The 19,858-nt window shown below is 44.6% G+C and overlaps 1 protein-coding gene across 1 annotated transcript in view; it reads left to right on the top strand.

The window, feature by feature from the left end:
• Window positions 1-5,173: 5,173 nt before the first annotated feature.
• Window positions 5,174-19,858, top strand: part of TFCP2L1 (transcription factor CP2 like 1) — a 36,089-nt gene continuing 21,404 nt past the window's right edge. The window contains exons 1-2 of the mRNA XM_048309805.1: window positions 5,174-5,335; window positions 9,546-9,697. Of these exons, the coding sequence (XP_048165762.1) occupies window positions 5,274-5,335; window positions 9,546-9,697 (214 nt within the window). The 5' untranslated portion in view covers window positions 5,174-5,273. The remainder of the gene's footprint in view (window positions 5,336-9,545; window positions 9,698-19,858) is intronic.

Below are 19,858 nucleotides of genomic sequence, written 5' to 3'. Positions count from 1 at the left end.
TGGCAAAGCTGGCTAACGCAGCCAGTTCCGGCTGCAGCCCGGCTCCTGGCCTCTCCTTTCCCTGCTCTCCTCTCCCTGCATGTGCTGACACCAGTGTTTGGGGCAGGGTGGCAGACCAGGCTGGTGGGCGGATGTGGGATACATGCAGCCATCACAGATATTTTTGTCCCAGCTACAATTTTTCAGCTGTGAAGCAAAGCTTCCTCAGGCAGTGGAGCTGTGAGCAGAGCTGGGCTGTTGTCAGCTCTGAGTGATGATGCTTCACCTCCTGCCACTGCTCCCCACAAAGCACCAGGCAGTGACGGTCCCCCCTGCTCTGCCACCCCGGTGTGTGTGAGGCTGTGACGTATTCACACCTCTCCAGCCAGGACAGGAGCACAGCACAGACGGTGACCTCGGGCAGAGGGACTGTAACTAACCCCCAGATGGGTTCTGGGCACAGCTGTTTGCAGAGTCAGTGTCTGCTGCTGGCCAAAAAGAACATTACTTTTTTTTCTGCTGTTGCTCTTTCCTGTATTTTTTTTTTCTTTTTTAAAGTCATGTGCTGCTTTCCTACTTGTGCTGCTGGCTCCGGAGGTCTCTCTTGCAGCAATGTAAACACGGCTACTGTGTGTCCCCATGATTGCAGCCTGTAGCTCACAATGAGACAGCCAATGCCAATAGATGTATAATGAGCATTTAAAAAGCACTTATTTTGTCATCCAATCATCCATCTTCCTCATTGTGTAAATATTTTTTGTTTCCACAACAAAATTACTTTAAAAGGAATGTTCACCAGGAAGAAAGAAAATTTTGATTCTGGTGATAAAATCAGGACAGTCAAAATGATTAATATGACATTGGGGAGAGCTCACAAATGAGGCTTAATTTCTGTGACAAAAAGACCTCGTGGATACACCAGGTCTGTGTTGTGCCTGGAAATTTAGTGGCAGCTGGAAATTTGATGGTGACCTCTGATAAGTGAGAAAATGGTGAGGGTTTTAATGAATGACTTGAATAAGAAAATAATCCAGTTTGTGTGGTATTCTTCCTGATATTTGCTTTGCTATTAAGTTCAGTTAATGTGGTTCTTATTGTGTCATGATGAGTGTGTTGACAGCACATCACGACATATGAGCATCGGGGCAGTTTGACTGTCAGGGAAGGGGATACATTGCTTCACACTCACGAGGTAGAGCAGGGAGGTGACTGTAATAAGATGGCATTTGGAAGCCTTTGGCAGGAGACGTCAGAGATCGTAAAGATAGAAAGAGTCCTGGTGAGCTTCTTTGCCCTCCTCTGTCACACTAGCCACAGGACCTAAATGAATTCCTTTCTATACAACTTTTTTTCTTTCTTTTTTTCCCTTTTTTTTTCTTTCTTTTTTTTTTTTTTTTTTTTTTTGGTGAGAAAAAATCAGTCTGTAATTATATCTAGAAAATGGGGATGGTGGAAGGTGGCTTTAACCAAGAAGTTTGGGAAAGTTACACTCATGGTTGATTACATTCATTGCAGTCTGTTCTTAGTCTCGCTTTATTAACTTGCAGTGTTTATTCTGTGGCTCTTGTATCTTTGCTGTGAGGTTTAGGAGCATTGCTTATGAAATGTTGATTTTCCATGTGAGTATTTATAGACTATGTTTGAGTCACCTGTTAATCTTCCTCTTGTAAAACCAAAATAAGCTCTGTGTTTCTGTCAGTATAATGCACAGTTTCAAGACCTTGTTCATTCTCAGTTTTTCCAGTTCACTGTTCTCCTTCTTGGCTGTAACACCATGACTACATTCATACTCCTGCTGGTAGCCACTGCCCAGAGCTTCAGTAGAGGGCAATGGGAACCCATCTAGGATGGTTTCCATCTGAAAAGTGGACCAGCATGGAATAGATCAGGAAACCTTGAGGATCAGTGGGCTACCTGTGAGAGCCTGTACTTTCCATTGGAAGAAGTCCCAAACCCTGTCAAAGGCAAAGCAATGCTTTTTTACTTAGAGCAATAAGGGCTGTATAAAAGCTGTTCCTTTCTTCATTCATAATACTGCAGTTGATTAAAACCTCAGGTTTCCAGTCCTTTTTAGTTTCTGGTACCTTCATTGTTTTCCAGGGAAAGTTGAGCAAATTAGCCAGTCACAGCCCAGTCAGTTTTCTTGGTTATCTTGCAGAGCCTCCTTCAATACAACTCCCCCAAGGATCCCCAAGTCAAAGGCTGGAAACCTGTGAGCTAAAATACACAGGAAGGCAACACAAAAGGCACATGCTGACTATTTTTCCTAAGAGCATATTCAGTGCTTGGGTGACCATCTCAGTAAGTCTCTGAAGATCATTTCAGACCCCTGCAGTTCGTCCAGGTTCTATGGTCTGTGCATCAGGAGGGAGGTGGAGTAATCCCTGAATAACCTTGACTAATGCCATAATGAACTAATGGCAGTTTTTGGAAGCTCTTCAATACAGTATAATCACCCTTGATCCTTTAAGTTTATCTGGCGCTTTGTAAACACAAAATTGCTTAACTGATACAGAACATCCTGCTAGACTTTCCAGAAGCAACTCAGATATTTGTGATGGAAGTCATAAAGGTATAGAGATGCTTTGTTTCTTTTCAGTTTCGTGGGAGTTAAGTGTTTCACTTCTTTTACAGATCGGTAGCCATCTCTACAGTGTTATCATGCTCACATCCCTTTAGCCCCTTGGCTAATGGGAACACTGCTCTTCCAGAGCAGAAAGGGAACTGAATATGTGACTGTATCTCAGTCACTTCACTGCAAATTCTACTAGTTTGGCTCCAGGTGCCAAAAAGCTGATCAAAACCTCTCGACTCTTCAGTGAAGCAGATGAAAGATGTTTCCCACTCAGTGCTTAGCTAAAGGGATTGCAACGAACAGTGAAGCAGCAGAATGAACTTTTGGACTGAACTCACAGGCACAATACTTGGGTTTCCAGGTACAAACATCCACAGGAAAAGATACTTATTTTTAAAATACCTTTTTTCAACACAAAAAGTATCCCAAGGTCCCTTCACAGCATTACCTCAAGTAGAAAAATCCATCAAACAAAATATTCAATCAATCCCTTTTAATCATATGATCAAAGTATTTTACCATAGCATATTGGACAAGTATCTAAAATGAGAGATGAAGAGCAATCAGCACAACAAAGAAATTACTTTTATCTGGGAGGGAATAGGGAGGTTTGGGTGAGAAAGCTGTGGTGGAGAAGTCTTCTTCACTGAGGGGCTGTGTTCAGGTAAGAGGAAGAGCAGGTGCTGGGAGCCCCAGAGGGGGGCAGAGGATGATTTGGCCTATGTGATGTGGCGGGTTCTGAAGGTCAGGAGAAGGTATTTGATGCTGTGGTACAAACTTCTGCACTGGGGAAGGAGCAGCAGTTAGACCAGGAGATGACTGAGATTTCTTTCAGGAGATGTAGACAAGGAACAAAGAAGTATTTTTCTTCATCAGATTTGGCTTAGAAAGGAATGGGAAGGACAGGAACATTTAGAAGACAGAGCTGCTGCCAGAGTTTCTGTAAAATTAATAAGTAGATCTCACCTTATTTTCTACATTCATCAACAGGCCAGAGAGGAAACGTGTGGGATTATTTTAAAGTAATTTTCACTCCAACATATGTACTTTCTAGAAAGATAGTAAAGAAAATATATCATGCCAGACTTGATGGGATCCTTTGTTTCGTGAAATGTGGCCATTTACTTTTACACTGGACTTCATATTTCCCCAGTAGGTGCAGCAAACTACTCAAACTGTGGAAGGATATTTACTGTTTAGAGAAGTCCTTGCACAGCTCAGCAAACTTTGCTTTGTTTCTCTGTCCAAGAGCTATATATAGTCTTTGCTTAATCAAGGTCTCAGATGTTGTGTGAGCAGAGCTAAATATTTTCAAGAGTACAAAAAAGATAACTCCAGCCATTTTGCTTTGCTAGAAACAGTGTTTGTCTAACTGTGTAGTAACCAAGGAAAGAGAAATTACCGTAAAGGCACATTGATTTGTGCTGTTTCTTAGTCTGAAACTAACTGAGACAAGCAGATATAAACTATGCATCTTAAAAACTTTTAGACTCATAACATTTCTGTAAAGCTGCTTAATTACCTTTCAGGCTACCTTGTTCTTTACCTCAAGATACGGAAAACCAATGCCTATAGTTATACTGCATATGACTCTATCGGGCTTGACTTATGATTTATAAATGCTATGACAATAGCAATATTCTATAGTCATGGGAGGAGAATAGAAAATTCATCTGTCTGAAAAAACTCATCTGACAGTGAATGCCAACAACTACCCTGAGTAAAGTGCCTTTTTCTCAGCTGAAATTTGACCAGGAACCTCAGGGATAGGAAGCCCTCTCCTGAAAAACTGATTGAAAGGTGTTTAGTGACTCAGAGTAATTAAGGGTCTGTTTCCATTTCTGCTGGTGCATAGACAATAGGAAATGACCAAACGGGGAGCCCCTCTACCCTTTGTTCCCCATCTCCGAACTATCAGACCAGAGGAGGATTGGTGGGACAGTAAGGTGCCCTGAGAGCAGGGGGTTAGGAAAATGACAGCTATGGGCAGCTTTGTGGGTGAGGATCAGGATCTGCTATTTGAAATGGAAAAGAAACAGATTTCTCCGTACTATGTGGGGGAGTTGAGACAGAAAAGACAGGAGGGTTTTGAATGGGTTAGTGGCGAGTTTAGACTCTGATGCTGTTCTCTCGTTCATGCACCTCCTCTGGCAAACTTTGCCTCTTGCCCTCTCACTTGGAAAATACCTCCTGACACAAAGCTTGCATTAACATGAGGCGCAGGGCAGTGTAAGAGACAGCACTGAGCCAAAGCCATCAGCTGTCGTTCAGTTAAAGAAAACAGGGAACCTGAGGAACCTGAGCAGGGCTTTCACACTGGTATCGGATTGAGTGGCTCGGTTTAAAACTCAGACAGCTCAGAGGCCACGCAGCAGCTCCAGCACAGCCAGGGCTCGCCCGGAGCCGCCCCGGCATTGCCCACGGCCCCTCACGGCCCGCTCCGGGCCAGGCCCTTCCCTCGGGGCCGGCGCTCCGCCCCGGGGACGCGCGGCCCGTGCCCGCCGGGGGCCGGGGCTGGCGCTGGGGCGGGCTGGGGGAGGTCTCGCCCGGCTGCGGCGCCCCGGCCCGGCCAACCCGCGCCCGCCGGGGCTGAGCCATAAAAGCGCCGGGAGCCGCCGGGGCCGCGAGTCCAGCTGGCGGTAGCCGTGCCCGGCATCTCCGCGGTGGGCAGCGCGGCCGCCGCTCCGCAGCGCAGGGACCGCCGCCGGCCGCCCCCAAGATGCTGTTTTGGCACACGCAGCCGGAGCACTACAACCAGCACTCGACCGGCAGCTACCTGCGGTGAGTCCCGGGCGGCGACAGCCCTGACACGGGGTGGGTGTTTGGTCGGGTGCCCCCCGTCCCGCGGCCGCCCGCCCGCCCGCTAGGTGCCCCGGCGGCACTGCCGGTGCCCCGCCGCGCCGCCCGGGGTTAGTGCCGCTCCCTCTGTCTGAGAGACCTCTTTCCTTTTTTCCTTTCTCTTTTTCCTTCTTTATTTTTTTAGCGCCTCGTTAGATAGCTCTCTGCAGAGTTACTTTATTGCTTGTGCCGGGTTTCCTCTTCTCCGAGCTGGGGTAGCGCAGCTCCAAGGGAGGAGGTGCAGCAGCGGCGGAGCGCTGTCAAAAGTCTGCGGAAAACTCCTGTTGGCAAATTATGAAGGCACCCAGTTTTCTGGGGATGGGATTTCTTTCTCTGCTTTTTGGGGACGATGTGTGAAAAGCGCAGAATTTAACTTTCTGAACTTGCCTAAACCAGCTTTTTCCTGCCTCCGCACAGTTGCGTTTAATTAAATGTGCCTAATTTAAGTACAAGGGCTTCTAAACAATAGTCTGTGACATGTGTAGCACAAACCCGTGTTTCCTCCCTCCAAATGATGTCAAAGCAGGCAACTTTGGGAGTTCCCTTTTTGCTGGGTGCTTGTGAATTATTTGCTTTCTGAAGATGTAAAGGCCAGCTGTCAGCTGGTGTCGATTGCTGGAGTGGGATTTTGCTGAATTGTGGCAGTGGAGAACCTGGCTGTGGCCCAAGAACCCTGACTTTCAAATGTACCCCCAAATAACCACTCTTGAGAGAACATTGAGTTTGTCTGGGGAAGCACTTCGAATGCAGATAATGCTTCCCTTTCAAGGAGACATGCTATCTTGAGTATTCCTGCTGCCTATCAGTGTACTTGCAAAGGAATTTTATTTTGGACTAAATAATAATCTCCCATTATCAAATGATACAATACTGGGAGATTCTTGACTTCTGACAGCTTTTCCACTTCTTCATATAAGATTCTTCATCTCCTCCCTCTATGTCAATAACTCAGTTTCACAACATGTATGTGGCAAAAGTCTTGTTCCCTCTTGCTTTGCGCTTGCAAATCTGATTAGTTTAGGACAGCGAAAATGGTAGTAAGCAGAGGAGCATCAGCACTGGTTCTTGTGCATATTTTCCATTAGAGAGTGTTTATGGTGCTCAAGCTGCTTCCTTAACTCCATGGATTTGTAGCAGGAGTGCTACAAGATCATCAGGTCTGGGTGAGGCTTGACTCCGCAATTTAAATTCTGTTTAATGGGCCAGAAAACACATTAGCTTATTTTTGCTGGCTTGATGCTAGCTGGGGGATAAAGGATACCTGTTCTGTCAGGAAGGCTGCTGGTATGGAGTTGACCTGTTGGTGTTTTAGGAACAAGCTTCTGCTTTAGTGAGCATCTGCCTCCGTGACCATGGTGGGTTTGATCTGGGATTAAAATCCCTACATCACTTTTATGGCAACAATGCCCTCAGGTGTTTCAGGGAAGGTTGGTTGAACAAAACCTTTGGTTTTTTATGTAGAGATGGCTATTTCTGGCTGATTCATTTTCCATGAGAATGTGTCAAGACATGCATTTCTAACGGGCATTTTTCTGCTGAGCAGTGGCTTTCTGAAGTCTTTCCATGCCCCTTGTACTGACTGCACAAGAAATTGAAATAGTACAATACTTGAAGTTGCTGTAAGAAAAGTTTGTATAAGTTATATTTTGCAGAGATCAAGAGCTTTCTGTGTATCTGAGACATCCGTGTAAGTTCTGCTGTACCTCGGTGGTATTTGTAGCTAGAGCAAGATTATTCTACAGAAGAATTCTTGTAAATCTTCATTCATTTTTTATGAAAACCCAGTACGTGTTTTACTCTCTGTTCTGTCAGCTGACTGAACTCTCAAATAGCTTTCTCTTTCCCAGGTATGCAAACTAACTGTTATTTAAGATCAGAACTGTATATCTTTAGCATAAGGGTGAAACTTGGGGGAGTTTTCAGGAGTTAAGCTTTTTTTTTTTTTTTTTAAAGGATAGTAGCTGTTGTAAAACCCTGTTTTCCCCTAAACTTGATTTGCAACTCTTGAGTGAAGAGTTGAATAAATATTGTGATGGCTTATATACTTAAAAATTCTTTTGACCTCATTCTGAGTTCCAAACACTTGTAATAGGGCCGAATGTTTAAGAAGGTCTTGACCCAAAGCAACAGTACCACAGGCCAATAGTTGAAATGCTCTAGGAATAAAAATGCGATTGACTTGTGTGGCTTTGTTGGAGCTTTAATATGGTGAAGCTTTCCAGAAACCGGGTCATGGATTCCTCCATGCTTACAGCCTTCAGCGATCAGACAGCTGTGCTGGCAGGTGTAGGGGTGCAAAGAGCCTGATGTGAAATATGGTATTTAAATTTTGACTTCCCCTTGCCCACATTTCCTCAGCTGTTTCAGGTGAGTAGGTGTACAAATTCCTCACCCCTAATTGTTAAATCCTGGCCGGATTTTGTGCACTGTTTCTGCCGAACTGCAGAAGTTTTTGGGTGCCGGAGTTTTTGACCTGTTTCATCCGTAAAGTCACAGGCATTCCAAGGGCATTGTGCAGATGAGCGGGTTAGGAGCAAATGTTGGCATCTGGGCTGAGTGAGATGACTCCGGAGCAGGATCAGATCCTGCATGTGTGTGGAGCAATGCTGTCTATTTCAGAAATCTACTGCAGGCATTTCTGTCACTTCATTACTGTAGTAAATCATCACTAAGGAAAAAAACCCTCTCTGTGGCAGCAGTTAGGCAAGAGCTGTGATTATGTCAGTAATGCCAGGAAGCAAATGGGGCTGGATGCCTTCGAGTGGGTGATAATATGGAGGGCGTGGGGTTGGAAGAGAGAATGGAAACAGAGATGGGTGTTTCTTTTCTCCTGCCTGCATCTGAAATGGCACAGTTTGCTGTCTGGCATTGTTTCCCCATAAATAGGAGTACCTGTGTTTGAACCCGGCACTTGAGCAGTTTACTCTAAACTGCTGCACTGTTTCACTGATGACGTGGGTAGCCTTCAAGGTTTTGGGTGCTATGAGTGGATCATTAACTGAACAGGCAAGGAAAAAATTCTTAATGCCCTTTTCAGGGTGCATGCTGGATGGCTTTTCTTAAAGCATTTTGTATATGGGATTGTCAAAAGGAGCAGAACTGCAGCCTGTGTAAAGGGAATCTCGAGTCTTCACACATCTGGAAGAAATAGAGGAGAAAAAGAATCACTTTGAATTGTCACCGTGTTCAACATAACCCTCCTAATTCGGAAGGGTATTAATGTTTTAAGTAGGTGGACACAATAATCAGCAACGCTAGTGGCATAGGAAAGGCTAATGTGGTTCTTCAGTATGAGACAGGCTGAGATAAGGATGCTTATTCCTGACATCTCATTTTGTACTGATCAACTGATCATTTGTTGAGCTCTCAGCCTTGCTAATACCAGTTCTGCTTGGGGATTAGTGTGGGTTGGGATCAGTCTGGGACTAAATCAGCAGGCAGGTCAGTATCAACATTTTGTAAAGAAGTGGGAACTGGGGCTGTGTTCAGTCCTAGTGAAGCTGCTGCCACACACCTGTGTGTGCATTTACGAAGGTAGTCCAGTGCTGACTTAAGAGCTGTGTGATTCCTTGGGTCGAGGTTTATTAGAATTCAGGGAGGTATTATGAGTAAATTAATCCAGCAGTTCATGCCATCATTTACCTAAACATCTCCTTTTTACACCAGAGCTGTGTCTGCTTCTCACCCGTGGCTGCTACTTGAAGACATTTTATTAATCTGACATTCAGCTGTCAAAGTGCCCTTTCTTGCATTTTTTTTTTTTCCTGAAAGGCTTTCATCTGGGAACCTGAGAATTCTTAATCAAATGTACATCCACAAGGATGAAGAATCTATTTTTGATGGTTTTTTTCCTCATCAAGAAGACTGCTTAATTGAAAAGTAAATCTGATTTATTTCTTAAAAACTTACCATAATTCTCAGACGTACTCTGTTTCGCCAGTGCTATGTTCTTTTGTGTGCAGTGCTGATATCTTAGAGGCAGAAGTTGCCTGGTTACATTAAACAGACCAAATTCTTCCTCTTTTAGCCATTTTAACCCAGTGTTTCTCCAGAGACCACTCCCATTATCTCAGATCATGAGAACCAAATGCAGATTGAAGCTGGGGCAGTCTTTGCTCTTTGCAACTGACTGTGTATGAACTGTATGTTGCAGAGATGTCCTTGCGCTGCCGATCTTCAAGCAGGAAGAACCGCAGCTGTCTCCTGAGAACGATGCCAAACTGCCACCCTTTCAGTATGTCCTCTGCACAGCCACCTCACCTGCCGTGAAACTGCATGAGGAAACCCTGACCTACCTCAACCAAGGTAGGGTTTGCAGTACACTGAAGGAGAGGGTATTTCCTGGAACATTTAATGAGATTTTATCCCATACTTTGCCTTACGGGGAGGGCAGTGGGATGGGAGAAGAGGGATAGAAGTGGGGAAGGGGGGTGGAGGAAAGGAGGAATATTTAATTTTCCATATTTAGATACCAGATTATCAACTATTCTAAAATAATGAAGTATGACTGATTTAACTGTTGACTTAAAGCAGTGTTATAGCTTACACAGGTTCCTGTGGCAAAGTACTGGCTTGATCTCAGACAGCTTAAGGTGCAGCCTCCTGCCTTCATCTCACAAAGCCAGACTGATGAAGCAGATGGGCCAGCTTGGACTGGGGAGGGCTCTTACCGCTGCAAGTCCCCTGGCACTGCTGGAGGGCATAGCCAGAGGATGAATTAGCAGGTATCCAGAGGCTGCTCTGAGGGCTGGGCAGTGACATCTCTCCCACAGGCAGGCTGGTGTGGCTCTGCTCAGTGCCTAACTTGACAAGTTGCCAGAGTTCAGTGCAGCAAGGTCCTTTATCACTGACCTCACAGACTAGTTCATACTCCTGGATAAACAAGCACTGTGTTTCTCTGTGTTCTCTTCTTTTTCCCCCTTTGGCAGCATTTATGCAGGCACATCTGTGGTTGGTGTTTGGCTGTCACTTTGCAGCACCTCCTGTGTGTGGGTCTTGAGGGGATCAGACCTCTCCATGTACAAATTATGCTAAAACACACTTAGGCTCATTTTCTGCCAGGCTGCAAAAAAGGGCCTAACAACAAGCTGAAGGCTGTCTGCTGTCTTGCTGAGATCCTCTTCTGCCTCAGGATACTGCCTCAGCTCTTTGAGCTTCATGCACTGAGTAGGATGCTCCCTTGGGTGGGTACCTCCCTGGGTAGATTTCTCTTAATGCTGGTAGGTGTTGGAGCCCTGACCTCCCTTGGTCTCTGACCTCAGGTGCATCTGGCTGCTGGATCTGTGCTGGTAGCTGGTAGACCCATAGAACCCCCACAGAAAGATCAGTGAAGTACTGCAGGCTCTACCCAAGGAGCCAGGTATTTCCTGTCACATAAGCTGGCACCGTTGTGTCTCTCAGGATCAAAAGATGCTTGGGATATGCGACTGTGTCATCTCAGTTTATCCCTCGAAACACAGCAGATCCCAGGAGGTGGCAATAGGGTGTATCAATTGTGAGATTTAGATGAATCTTCCTATGAAACACAATTCTTTCCTGTATTGGAATAAAAGATTTTTTTTTAATGAAAATCTGTTGACGGCCAAATATTTTAGCATACATGAAGCAGTGCAAACTTTTTTACTTTGGCAGTGGAAAAAGTTAGACAACTCTTATCACAATACCATGAGTTTTTAAAAAAAACCTGTGTGACCACATTTTCCTTTGCAAAATAAGATTTTTACTGCCTTTTAGATAGATGTCGTGCTGTGTTAGGCTTTGTCCTGCTTACTATTGCAAGGAGTTGTCTACTGCTACATCTTGACACTGCTTCCTGCTTCCTTGGCATTTCTTGGATATCATCCCTTTCATCCCTCAAGGTGGGGTGTGTCTTTGCAGAATACACCCTGAAGAACGTGAAGCTGGGCCGGCCTGGAAGAGCAAAGTGGGGGTGAGGCTGGTGGGAGCTGTGCAGAGGGGCAGGGCTGGGAAGCTGGAGTGTCTAGTTTCTGTTAGTGGGTTATTGGTGAGAACATTGCCATGGGTTAAAAAGGGATGAGGACTGAAAGGCTCTGTCAGAAAATTAACCTCCGTAGTAAAGTTGTGTTCTGTGGGCTTGAGGAGGTGTGTGAAGGGGACCTTGAGGCAGCTGAGGTTTCTGAAACCAATACTTGTGGCACAGCAGAGGAACTGGCTGACTCCAAAGCACTGGACCCAGCTGCAATGCCACAGCCATCTCATTGAAGCAGTTTAAGACCATTCCCTACACCTTATCACCTTGTGCTGGCTGTAAGCAAAGGGACACCTCTTGCACCTTAACCTCTCTGTGTTTTATCATAGATTGGCCAAGAACTGTTACATAAAACTTCCCTTCTTGAGTGTTGTGATGGATTACTTTAGCAAATGGGTAACTTCATTAATGAATGTCCCTCTGGCCCTGCCTGTGTGTCAGTCATGGCTGGCTTGTAGTAAGGGAGATACAAAGACACACTGGCTGTCCTAGCACCAACAAAGCAATTCACATCTGGCGTGGTTAATTTCCCAAATTGTGAGTAAAGGGTTTGGGTTTTCTGCTTGCTGGGTGATTCTTGCAACTTGCTGTTCAAATGTTCCTTCTTGACTTTAGCTCTTTGCCACTCAGTAACTGACCTTTTGTCACTGTGAAGCAGCTCTGCTTCCTGCCCTCCACACATTCTCCACACATGACTTGCTCAGTGGTGGTGAATGGACCAGCTCAGGAATGTCCATATACAGAACTGCATGGAAGAAAGGTCAGGGCTGACAGAGCTGTGGGCTATGGAAACCTGGAAGTACTAGATAGCAAATTGAAAAGGCCAAGTTGCATAGCAGAGATAGAAGAGGAATTAGTGGAGAGTTTCATGTGATATCTGAAAGGATTTCACATGGGCTAGGAAGGAGGACTGGTCCAGTGGCTGTGTTTGTGTACAGCTGGAAGAGGGTTCTGGACTTGTGGAGCATAGTGGCTTTTCTTGAGCCTTGCTTCTTGCAGGATAGACCTAGAGGGATGGTCAGTGGTGTTGGAGGAAGAGATCTTTGGTCTGGGGTCTCCACAAGGACGGTGGCTGAGAGGACTCTGGAGCTGGAAACCAGAGACCAGTGTTTTCACTAAGGAGCAGGGGAAGTATTTGTGAGGGAGCATAATGGAGTGAGCTTAGCTGTAGTGTTAAGTTGACTTGGGGACATTCAGCAGTGGCAGAGTCCCAAGTTTGTCTGCTCCAGTTTGAAACCATGAGTGCTCTCTGGCCACAGCTCTAGAACCAGTCTGTAAATGAGGTAACTAGAGTCAAATCTGTTGCTTGGATTCCAAAGACTGAGTCATTACACTTGTCTTTCCTGATCTCTTTCCCCCCTGCCTTCCCACATTCCTTGGGAAACTGGAGCCAAATTGAACACAGTCTTAGTTTGCTGATCCTTAGGGCAGTTCCTTCATTAAGAGTTCTTTACTGGAACTCAGAAAGATTACTCATCTGATGGGACAAAGTATAGGCTTATTAGTATGGTGTCTCAATACCACTCCACCTTCAGTCAGTGAAACTGGTAAAGGTGCTGTCCTTGCACTGGAAGCTGCTGCTGGCATTGCTCTTTTGGCCAGGGATCACATCTGTCAACAGAACTACACTGTCCAGAAGTCTGCAGCAGAAACATCCTAACGTTTCTGGAACTAGCCTGCCTTTTAGCACTATTTCGGTGTCTCTTGTGGATAGGGATTTTCAGACAAACAATCAACCAGCAACCATATTACAAACCACTGCTTCAGCAAGACAGCTTGATGCAGTGCATATTCCATGGTCTGCAGTCATATGGGGTGTGGTTTGACCATGGCTGGTTGAAACCAGTTTCAAACATGGACAGAAATTGAAGCAATGAAAGGTGGTTCCAGAAATTGCAGCAGGAGGAATGTGGAGGAAACAAGCACTGTGTATAGTAGATCTGAATGCTAATAAATGTGAGGAAATAAAGTCATTCTGTTAAAAAACAAAATGCCAAAAATCACAAAAACCTGAAAGTCATTGCCCAAGGGAATTAGCTTGTAGTGCCAGAACCACATGTGGACTGTGAGCTGTTCAAGTCATGATTTTGTTTCATGACCAGCATTGGGTTGGCTCAGAACCTCAGATGTTAATTACTTCACCTAGAGGGAGGTTAAGTTTGGTGGCAGAGGGTCACTGAGAGCAGGCTGTGTGAGAAATCCAGCCCAGTCCCCTAGTGGTACTTCAGAGTAACTTGCCGTCATCTGCCTGTAAAGTTTTCCTGGGCTCTGTTCAGCTCTCCCAGTCTGCAGTGTGTGACTTGTGGTTCTTGGCCATGCAGACATTTTAGTGTACGGCTGGATGGGGTTTGGAAGGCTGGACACCTCTGCTTCATGGTGTCTTCCAGGAGTCAGCCTTAGTGCCAGTCCTAGATGGTTCAGAAAACAAACAAGCCAAAAGCCCAAACCATGAGGGAGAACCCCTAACATCTGAGAGAATTTGTGATACTGAGAGTGTTGCTGTAGAGGTGCATTAGCTCATAAACCTATAGATGGATTTAGTTTGAGTCTGGGTCACACCTAAACAAAAGCCCTGAATTTCAACCCCAGGGTGCCAAGGCATATATCCAGGTCCAAGATACATATGCATAAACTGGTACATTTTAAATGGTGCTGCATTTAAAATCTGTTGGGTGTTGTCCTGCCTCAGCTCAACTGTAGATATGCTCTGATTGCTTCTCCAAAGAAAGGTGCAGGAAGCACTGGGCAAGGAACAGCTGAAGAGGACTCTTTGGAGTGCATTGCTAATTGTTTGGGTAGGAGATGGAATTGCTTACAGCAGAAGGCAAAAGAGAACCTTTGCCTCCCTTAAAAAGTCTAAAGTTCAAATTTGGTTGTCTAATCTTCTATAGCCAGAGAACCCAGTTTTAAACACTGAGATTTACAGTAAATGAAAAAAGCTGTTTTATATTGACGTTAACTCCTACGTAATTGAGTTTTTATGGGGTCACAACTGCCTGGATGTTTGTACTTTTCCTGGAACAATTCTTTATTTGCCTAAATGAAGTGTAGAGAAGAATGAGTGACCAGCTCTGGCTGGGTGTGCTTCTGGTTTAATTATAGCTCTGTTTATGAGGATATTTTTGCTTTGTCCTGTGCTATGAACTGCCTCTTTTCCGGACAGTAACTTCCATCACTGACCAGGCCCTGGGCATGTGTAGAAGCTCTGCTGCTGGTGGACATGTCGACAAATGCTCCACCCTTGCCTGAGATCACAGACACAGCAGTGCCTTTGTGTCATTGAGACTTTGAGTACCAGGTGCTCCCTGGTGCCTGCCTACCCACCCATGCATCCTTGTTCTCTAATCGTTGTGGGGTGCCATACTGCTCCTTGACCCCTTTCCAGTCTGTTCTTGGGTTTGAATGGCTTAAAAAATGAAATGGCTAACAAAGCTAATTTGTCTTTCCCATTTCTGAAAGTGGCTTTTGGTGTTTTTGGTTCTTGTGGTGCACTTGATCTTTGGAGAAGGAATTTGTCTCCTGCCTGACTTTGAAGACAGCTCTGAGTAGGTTCTGGTGTCTCAGCTGAAGCCATTAATTGTGCTAGAAGCAATTTCCCCATATGTTTGGCAGCTCTGTCTTCACTTGGCAGCCCAGGATAAACAACCCTCTCTCCAAACCACACCATCCCAAAGCTGACTATGAATCTTGCTTCAGATGACAGGGCACCTCTGCGTAAGTAGAGCATCTGACTTCTGTTGTCCCTAGGAAGCTAGAATCTCAGTTGTCTTTTAACCAAGAGGCTGTTTTCTATTCTTTTTGTAATCCTTTCTTCTGTTGCTAACATCTGGATGAAATTCAAGTGGGATTGTGAACTTGCTAGATTGTAGCCTGTGCACAACTCCTACTGGAAGCCCCTAGAATGCATTTTGTTCTCCCATAAATCTTCCAATATCTGTGAAAAAAGGGAGTGCTCAGAAGTTCCTCAGAGTGTAGTAAGAAGTATGAAAATACCGGGAAGGCTTTTTCCTTCTAGTCCACATAATTTTTTTACTTTATCCCATTATCCATATCTATTTGAGATTCCTTTAATTATGACAGAGAATTTTTTGCCTGTGATTTTACAGGATTTGATGTTTGTGTGAATGTTACTGTCAATGTGTAGAAATTTTCCAATTAGCTTCCTCTAATCTGTAGTCCTAAAAGACCACATTTTAGGTAGCAGTCAGAAGCTTGAGAAATACTGTAAGTTTGACATGATTAGCTGTTTTTGTAGGAGTAAGACACATTTTTTTAAGAGAATATACTTTTTATTTTCCTAAAGAGGTATGGAAAAGAGCAATTTTTTTTCTCCCATTTGCTTCCTACCAAGGATTTATTATGTGTCCCTGATACTAGACAGCAAGCACTGGAGCGTGAGATTCTTCCTGTCCCAGCTTGGTGCCATGTTTGTGACCAGTGTGGAAGGTACAGTCAGCTTTGATCCCATCTCCTTCCCTGCCCTGTGTAGGCACTGGGTGAGCAGCCACAGGTGGGAGTGGGACTTGCTTCTTCCAGTTTCCTATTGCAGAAATGTGAAGGAAGGGATTTAACCTGAGGGCATCTAAGGGAGCTGCTATGTGGGGTCAGGAGTCATACTCCGCTCTTCTGCATCCCTTGTCAGCACCCTCACCCAGGACCATTCTTTTTAGTTATCTGAAACTCAAGTAAATATTACACACAAAGCTACTCTTACAGAGCTATAAAACCTGTTGTCCAAATTGACTTAAAACAGGTTGAAACCAGAAGAAGCCTGTATTTTTTACTTACACAGAGAGGGCTGAGATTTTCTGAGCTGGACAGATGTGACTAAGATAATCCTGAGTGTTTCGAGTACATGCTAGAGAAGTGGAAATACAGGAAGAAATTATTTTCACAGGGTACTTCTTTTTTCAGCTTTCCATTGGAGGTCCATAATTTCTTCACTGATTAATTTGTATTAAAAATCAAAGTTTATAACATGGTTTAGATTAGGTGAGATCAAGTGGATGAAGACTATGCAAAAGAAACCCAAGTGCACAGAGTGAAGTTAGCAACTAGAAGTGTTTGTGTCTGCTGGCTTGTTTTGTGTCCTTGATTCAAAGTGAGACTGTAGGCTTTGGGGATTTAAATGCATCTCCCTCTCTTCTGAGTGGAAACCATTGTAAATGAGGGTTATTTCTGTTAGTGCCTGTTAGCAACGAAGTGTCACCACTGTAGAACAGACCATCTTCAGAAGTCTGTGGAGAGTAGGACTCAGACAAATGTTCATATAGTAAATGAGCAGTGAAATTTTCCTGCAGCCAGCTTGGCTCTGAGGCAGCTCTTTGGCTTTCCCACAAGAAAGAGGTAGGGAAGGAGAAAAAGGGGGGGCAAAGAAATCCCCTTGAGTTGGGGGCACATTGTAAAAGGAGGAAAAACATAAAAACGACATGATGACAGTGAAGCTCTGTGGTATGGTGGTAGAATTAGTAGTTGAATTGGTGTGCAGTGTTCCTGTAGTGTTGCTGCCCTGTTGGTAGGGGCAAGCAGGGCAGGAACCCTTGGTGTTGAACTCCTGGGTACCAAAACAAGTGGAGCTAAGGGGACTTTGTGCAAGGGGAGAGGCAGGAGGCAGGCAAAGGGCCAGACTGTCAACGCTAAAGCAAGGCACGTGTAAATTGTGGTTCTGATTGCCACAGTACAAGCAAATTCGGAAGGAGACCCCACAAAAGCGTTAATGAGCATTGGTCATGACTGGGCAGCTCAGTGTAGATACAATCTGGACACTGAACACCAGAAACCAGGAAGATACTGCAAGGAAGAAAGGGCTGGCTGTATTAACCCTGCTCCATCTCTGGGTGCTGTGCTGAAGGTGGGATGTGGGGCTAGATGAGCCTGCAGTGTTAGAATGACTCTTACGTTCCTTTTGCATTTCCTGGCTCACAGCTTGTCCTCCTTTGCAGGATTTCCATGTTCCTAGCATAGAGGGAACTTCCAGGGTGGCCTATTGTGTAGCTGGTGAATTCATAATATCCACTGGATAAACATCTACAGCATCTTGTCAAATGAGACTGCAGCAAGCAACTGCAGAATATCCGCTGTCATTTGTGGTTCAGGGATTTAGGGTTCTGCTTTTGCTTCTTGTCCTGCAGCGTGTCCGCGCATGAGACGCTTGAGCAAGTCTTATGTTAGTTTTTATTTTTGCTTACGACTGGCTAAAAAGGTGTGTGTCATCAAGCATGCAAGTTCACATGCCAGCTCTGCTACTCTTGTCTGTTTACCCTGAAGGTTCATTAATCTTTCTTGTCAGAAAAATCTTGTGTGTGCCTGATGCCCTGAATAGTTGTGCTTGGCTGTTTCAAAGGCGTTCCTCCTGCCTGCTGGATGTGCTTTGGTTTGGTATGATAAATGCTTGCTGCTTTTTTTTTCCCTCCCCCTCCTTCTGCATGGTGCGTTTGACTGTCAGCATTCCTTTGCCTTTATCTGTGCACTCTTTAGGATGTCCATATAAAGTTGCTAAATGGTATTTTTATTGGCCAACTTGGCTTAATAATCAAACAGTTTCCAGGCTGGTTCTGTCTAGTGCTGTGTGGATTCATTCTGAGAAAGAGGACTATCTGTTGGGTGTTTGTTTTTTTTTTCCCCCTTTCCTACAGACTTTTGTTGAGGATATTGCTGATTCAAAGGTTAGAGTTTAATTAATTTCTGGAAAGGCTACTTTGTTAGATTAAGTAAGGCCTGAGTCATATCAGCCTTGAACATCAGCATCCTAATTGGAAATTAGTGTATCGTATCGGTATATTGTGCAGGAAACCACAAAATGCACAGTGCAAGTGGCCCTTGAAATGTAACACGAAAACAAAGAAAAGCAAGCAGGATATTGTGGTTGTGTAGTAAATAATATTTGAGCAAAATGTAACTTTGAGCTTGAAATGGTGATAATCTTTTGTAATCAGAAATTACCTAAAATTTCTGATGGCTGTCTAAATTTCATGGAAATCAGTAAGCTGTTAAACATGTACCTTTTGAGCAGGTAAAATCCTTCCTGTGTTGAACTAAATTATTCTTCCACTGTAGTAAGTGGTTGACTTTCAGTTCTTCTGTCTCCACCTTAAGTGGTCATGCCCACATTTAATGTGTGTTAATTACCAAAGACAATGAAGTTAAAAAAAGTAAGCAGCCTATAAATCCTCCCTCAGATAGGTGGAATTGCTTCATGAATTGCAAACCAGGAACTCTCTGGACCTGGGTGGTTGCTACTTTACTGGGTACTACTTTGTTTGTAAAGCAAGTTGCTCAGACTGTAGCCTAGGAGGAGATTACATAAATTTGCTGTTGCCCAGAGAATGTCTGTTTAAAATAGAAATTACAGTGTATCATCACTCGCCCGGGTTTTTATTGGTGCCCCTGAAGCTTTCAATGAAGTTGGGAGACGAACTGCATCTCAAGAATTTGCTGTGGTTTTCTGAATATTTATTACTGTCCTGCTCTCTGCCTGAGGTAGGGAAGAATGGTTGTGGTGACACAGACGTGCAGGAGGCTGCTGCAGCCTCAGCTGTGCTGGGGATGGCTTGCAAAGTGTCCCCTTCATTTCAGGTAATGACAGAGGTGCTTTAGGTGCCCCTGTGCATGTGTCCAGTACCACACCTGACCAGAGACCAGGCTGGTCATCGACTTTGAGGTGATCTCAATCCTGTGTTGCCTGTGATGGTGCAGCTGTGGCCAGTGTTGAGAGCATGGTAGGAAAAGGGTTTCAGCAAGTTGCTGGCCTTTAGCCCCATCATCCTGCTGAAGGGGACTGATCTAAAACAGCACTGCTGCTCTCCACTGCCACAATTGTTTTTTCAGGCTCTTTTTTCCATCTGAGCCCCATTCTTCCATTGTCAGCTGAGGACAAGATACTTGCCCTGGTCTTGGACCTGGGCTATTCAATCAAATAACTGCAGAGTCTAAGCATTGGTACCCTCTGCCCCTGTCTCCAGCTTCACCACCAAGTATTGACTTGAAAAGTTGCAGTCTGACCTGTATTAATCTGTATTTCCATCTGAGACAAATGGAAAAACTCATTATGGGGGAGTATTTCAGCTGTATGTTTTGGGCGTAGCTAGTTGTAGTCTGTCTTGAGAACTGGAAATGCAGATTGTTTTAGTCTCACAGACATGTTTCTTTACAGTTTTGGGTACCTGACTAAGAATGATCTGTTACTGATTTAATTTTAGCGGAAAATTGTCAGCGTGTGCCTGCTAGTGCTGGTGAGTCAGTGATGCAGGATTCATAAATGATCTGTGGATCAGAGCCTTGTGTGACTTCTTTGCCCTCTTTAACGCCAGGGGGAGTTCAGCTTTCTTCAGGTTAGGTTGCTGTTATTTGCGCTATTTTACAGAGGGACTTCGTTTTCCAACACCCAAGTGGTCATTCTTTAGGGCCTTTTTTCCCTGCAGTAATAATTGCAGGGTGGAGATTGTAATTCACCATTTCAGGAGTTTCGCTGGTAGCGA

The sequence above is a fragment of the Corvus hawaiiensis genome, chromosome 7, assembly GCF_020740725.1.
Source record: "Corvus hawaiiensis isolate bCorHaw1 chromosome 7, bCorHaw1.pri.cur, whole genome shotgun sequence".
Lineage (NCBI taxonomy): Eukaryota > Metazoa > Chordata > Aves > Passeriformes > Corvidae > Corvus > Corvus hawaiiensis.
Note: the sequence above shows the minus strand (reverse complement) of the source record. Positions and strands in the feature narration are given on the sequence as shown.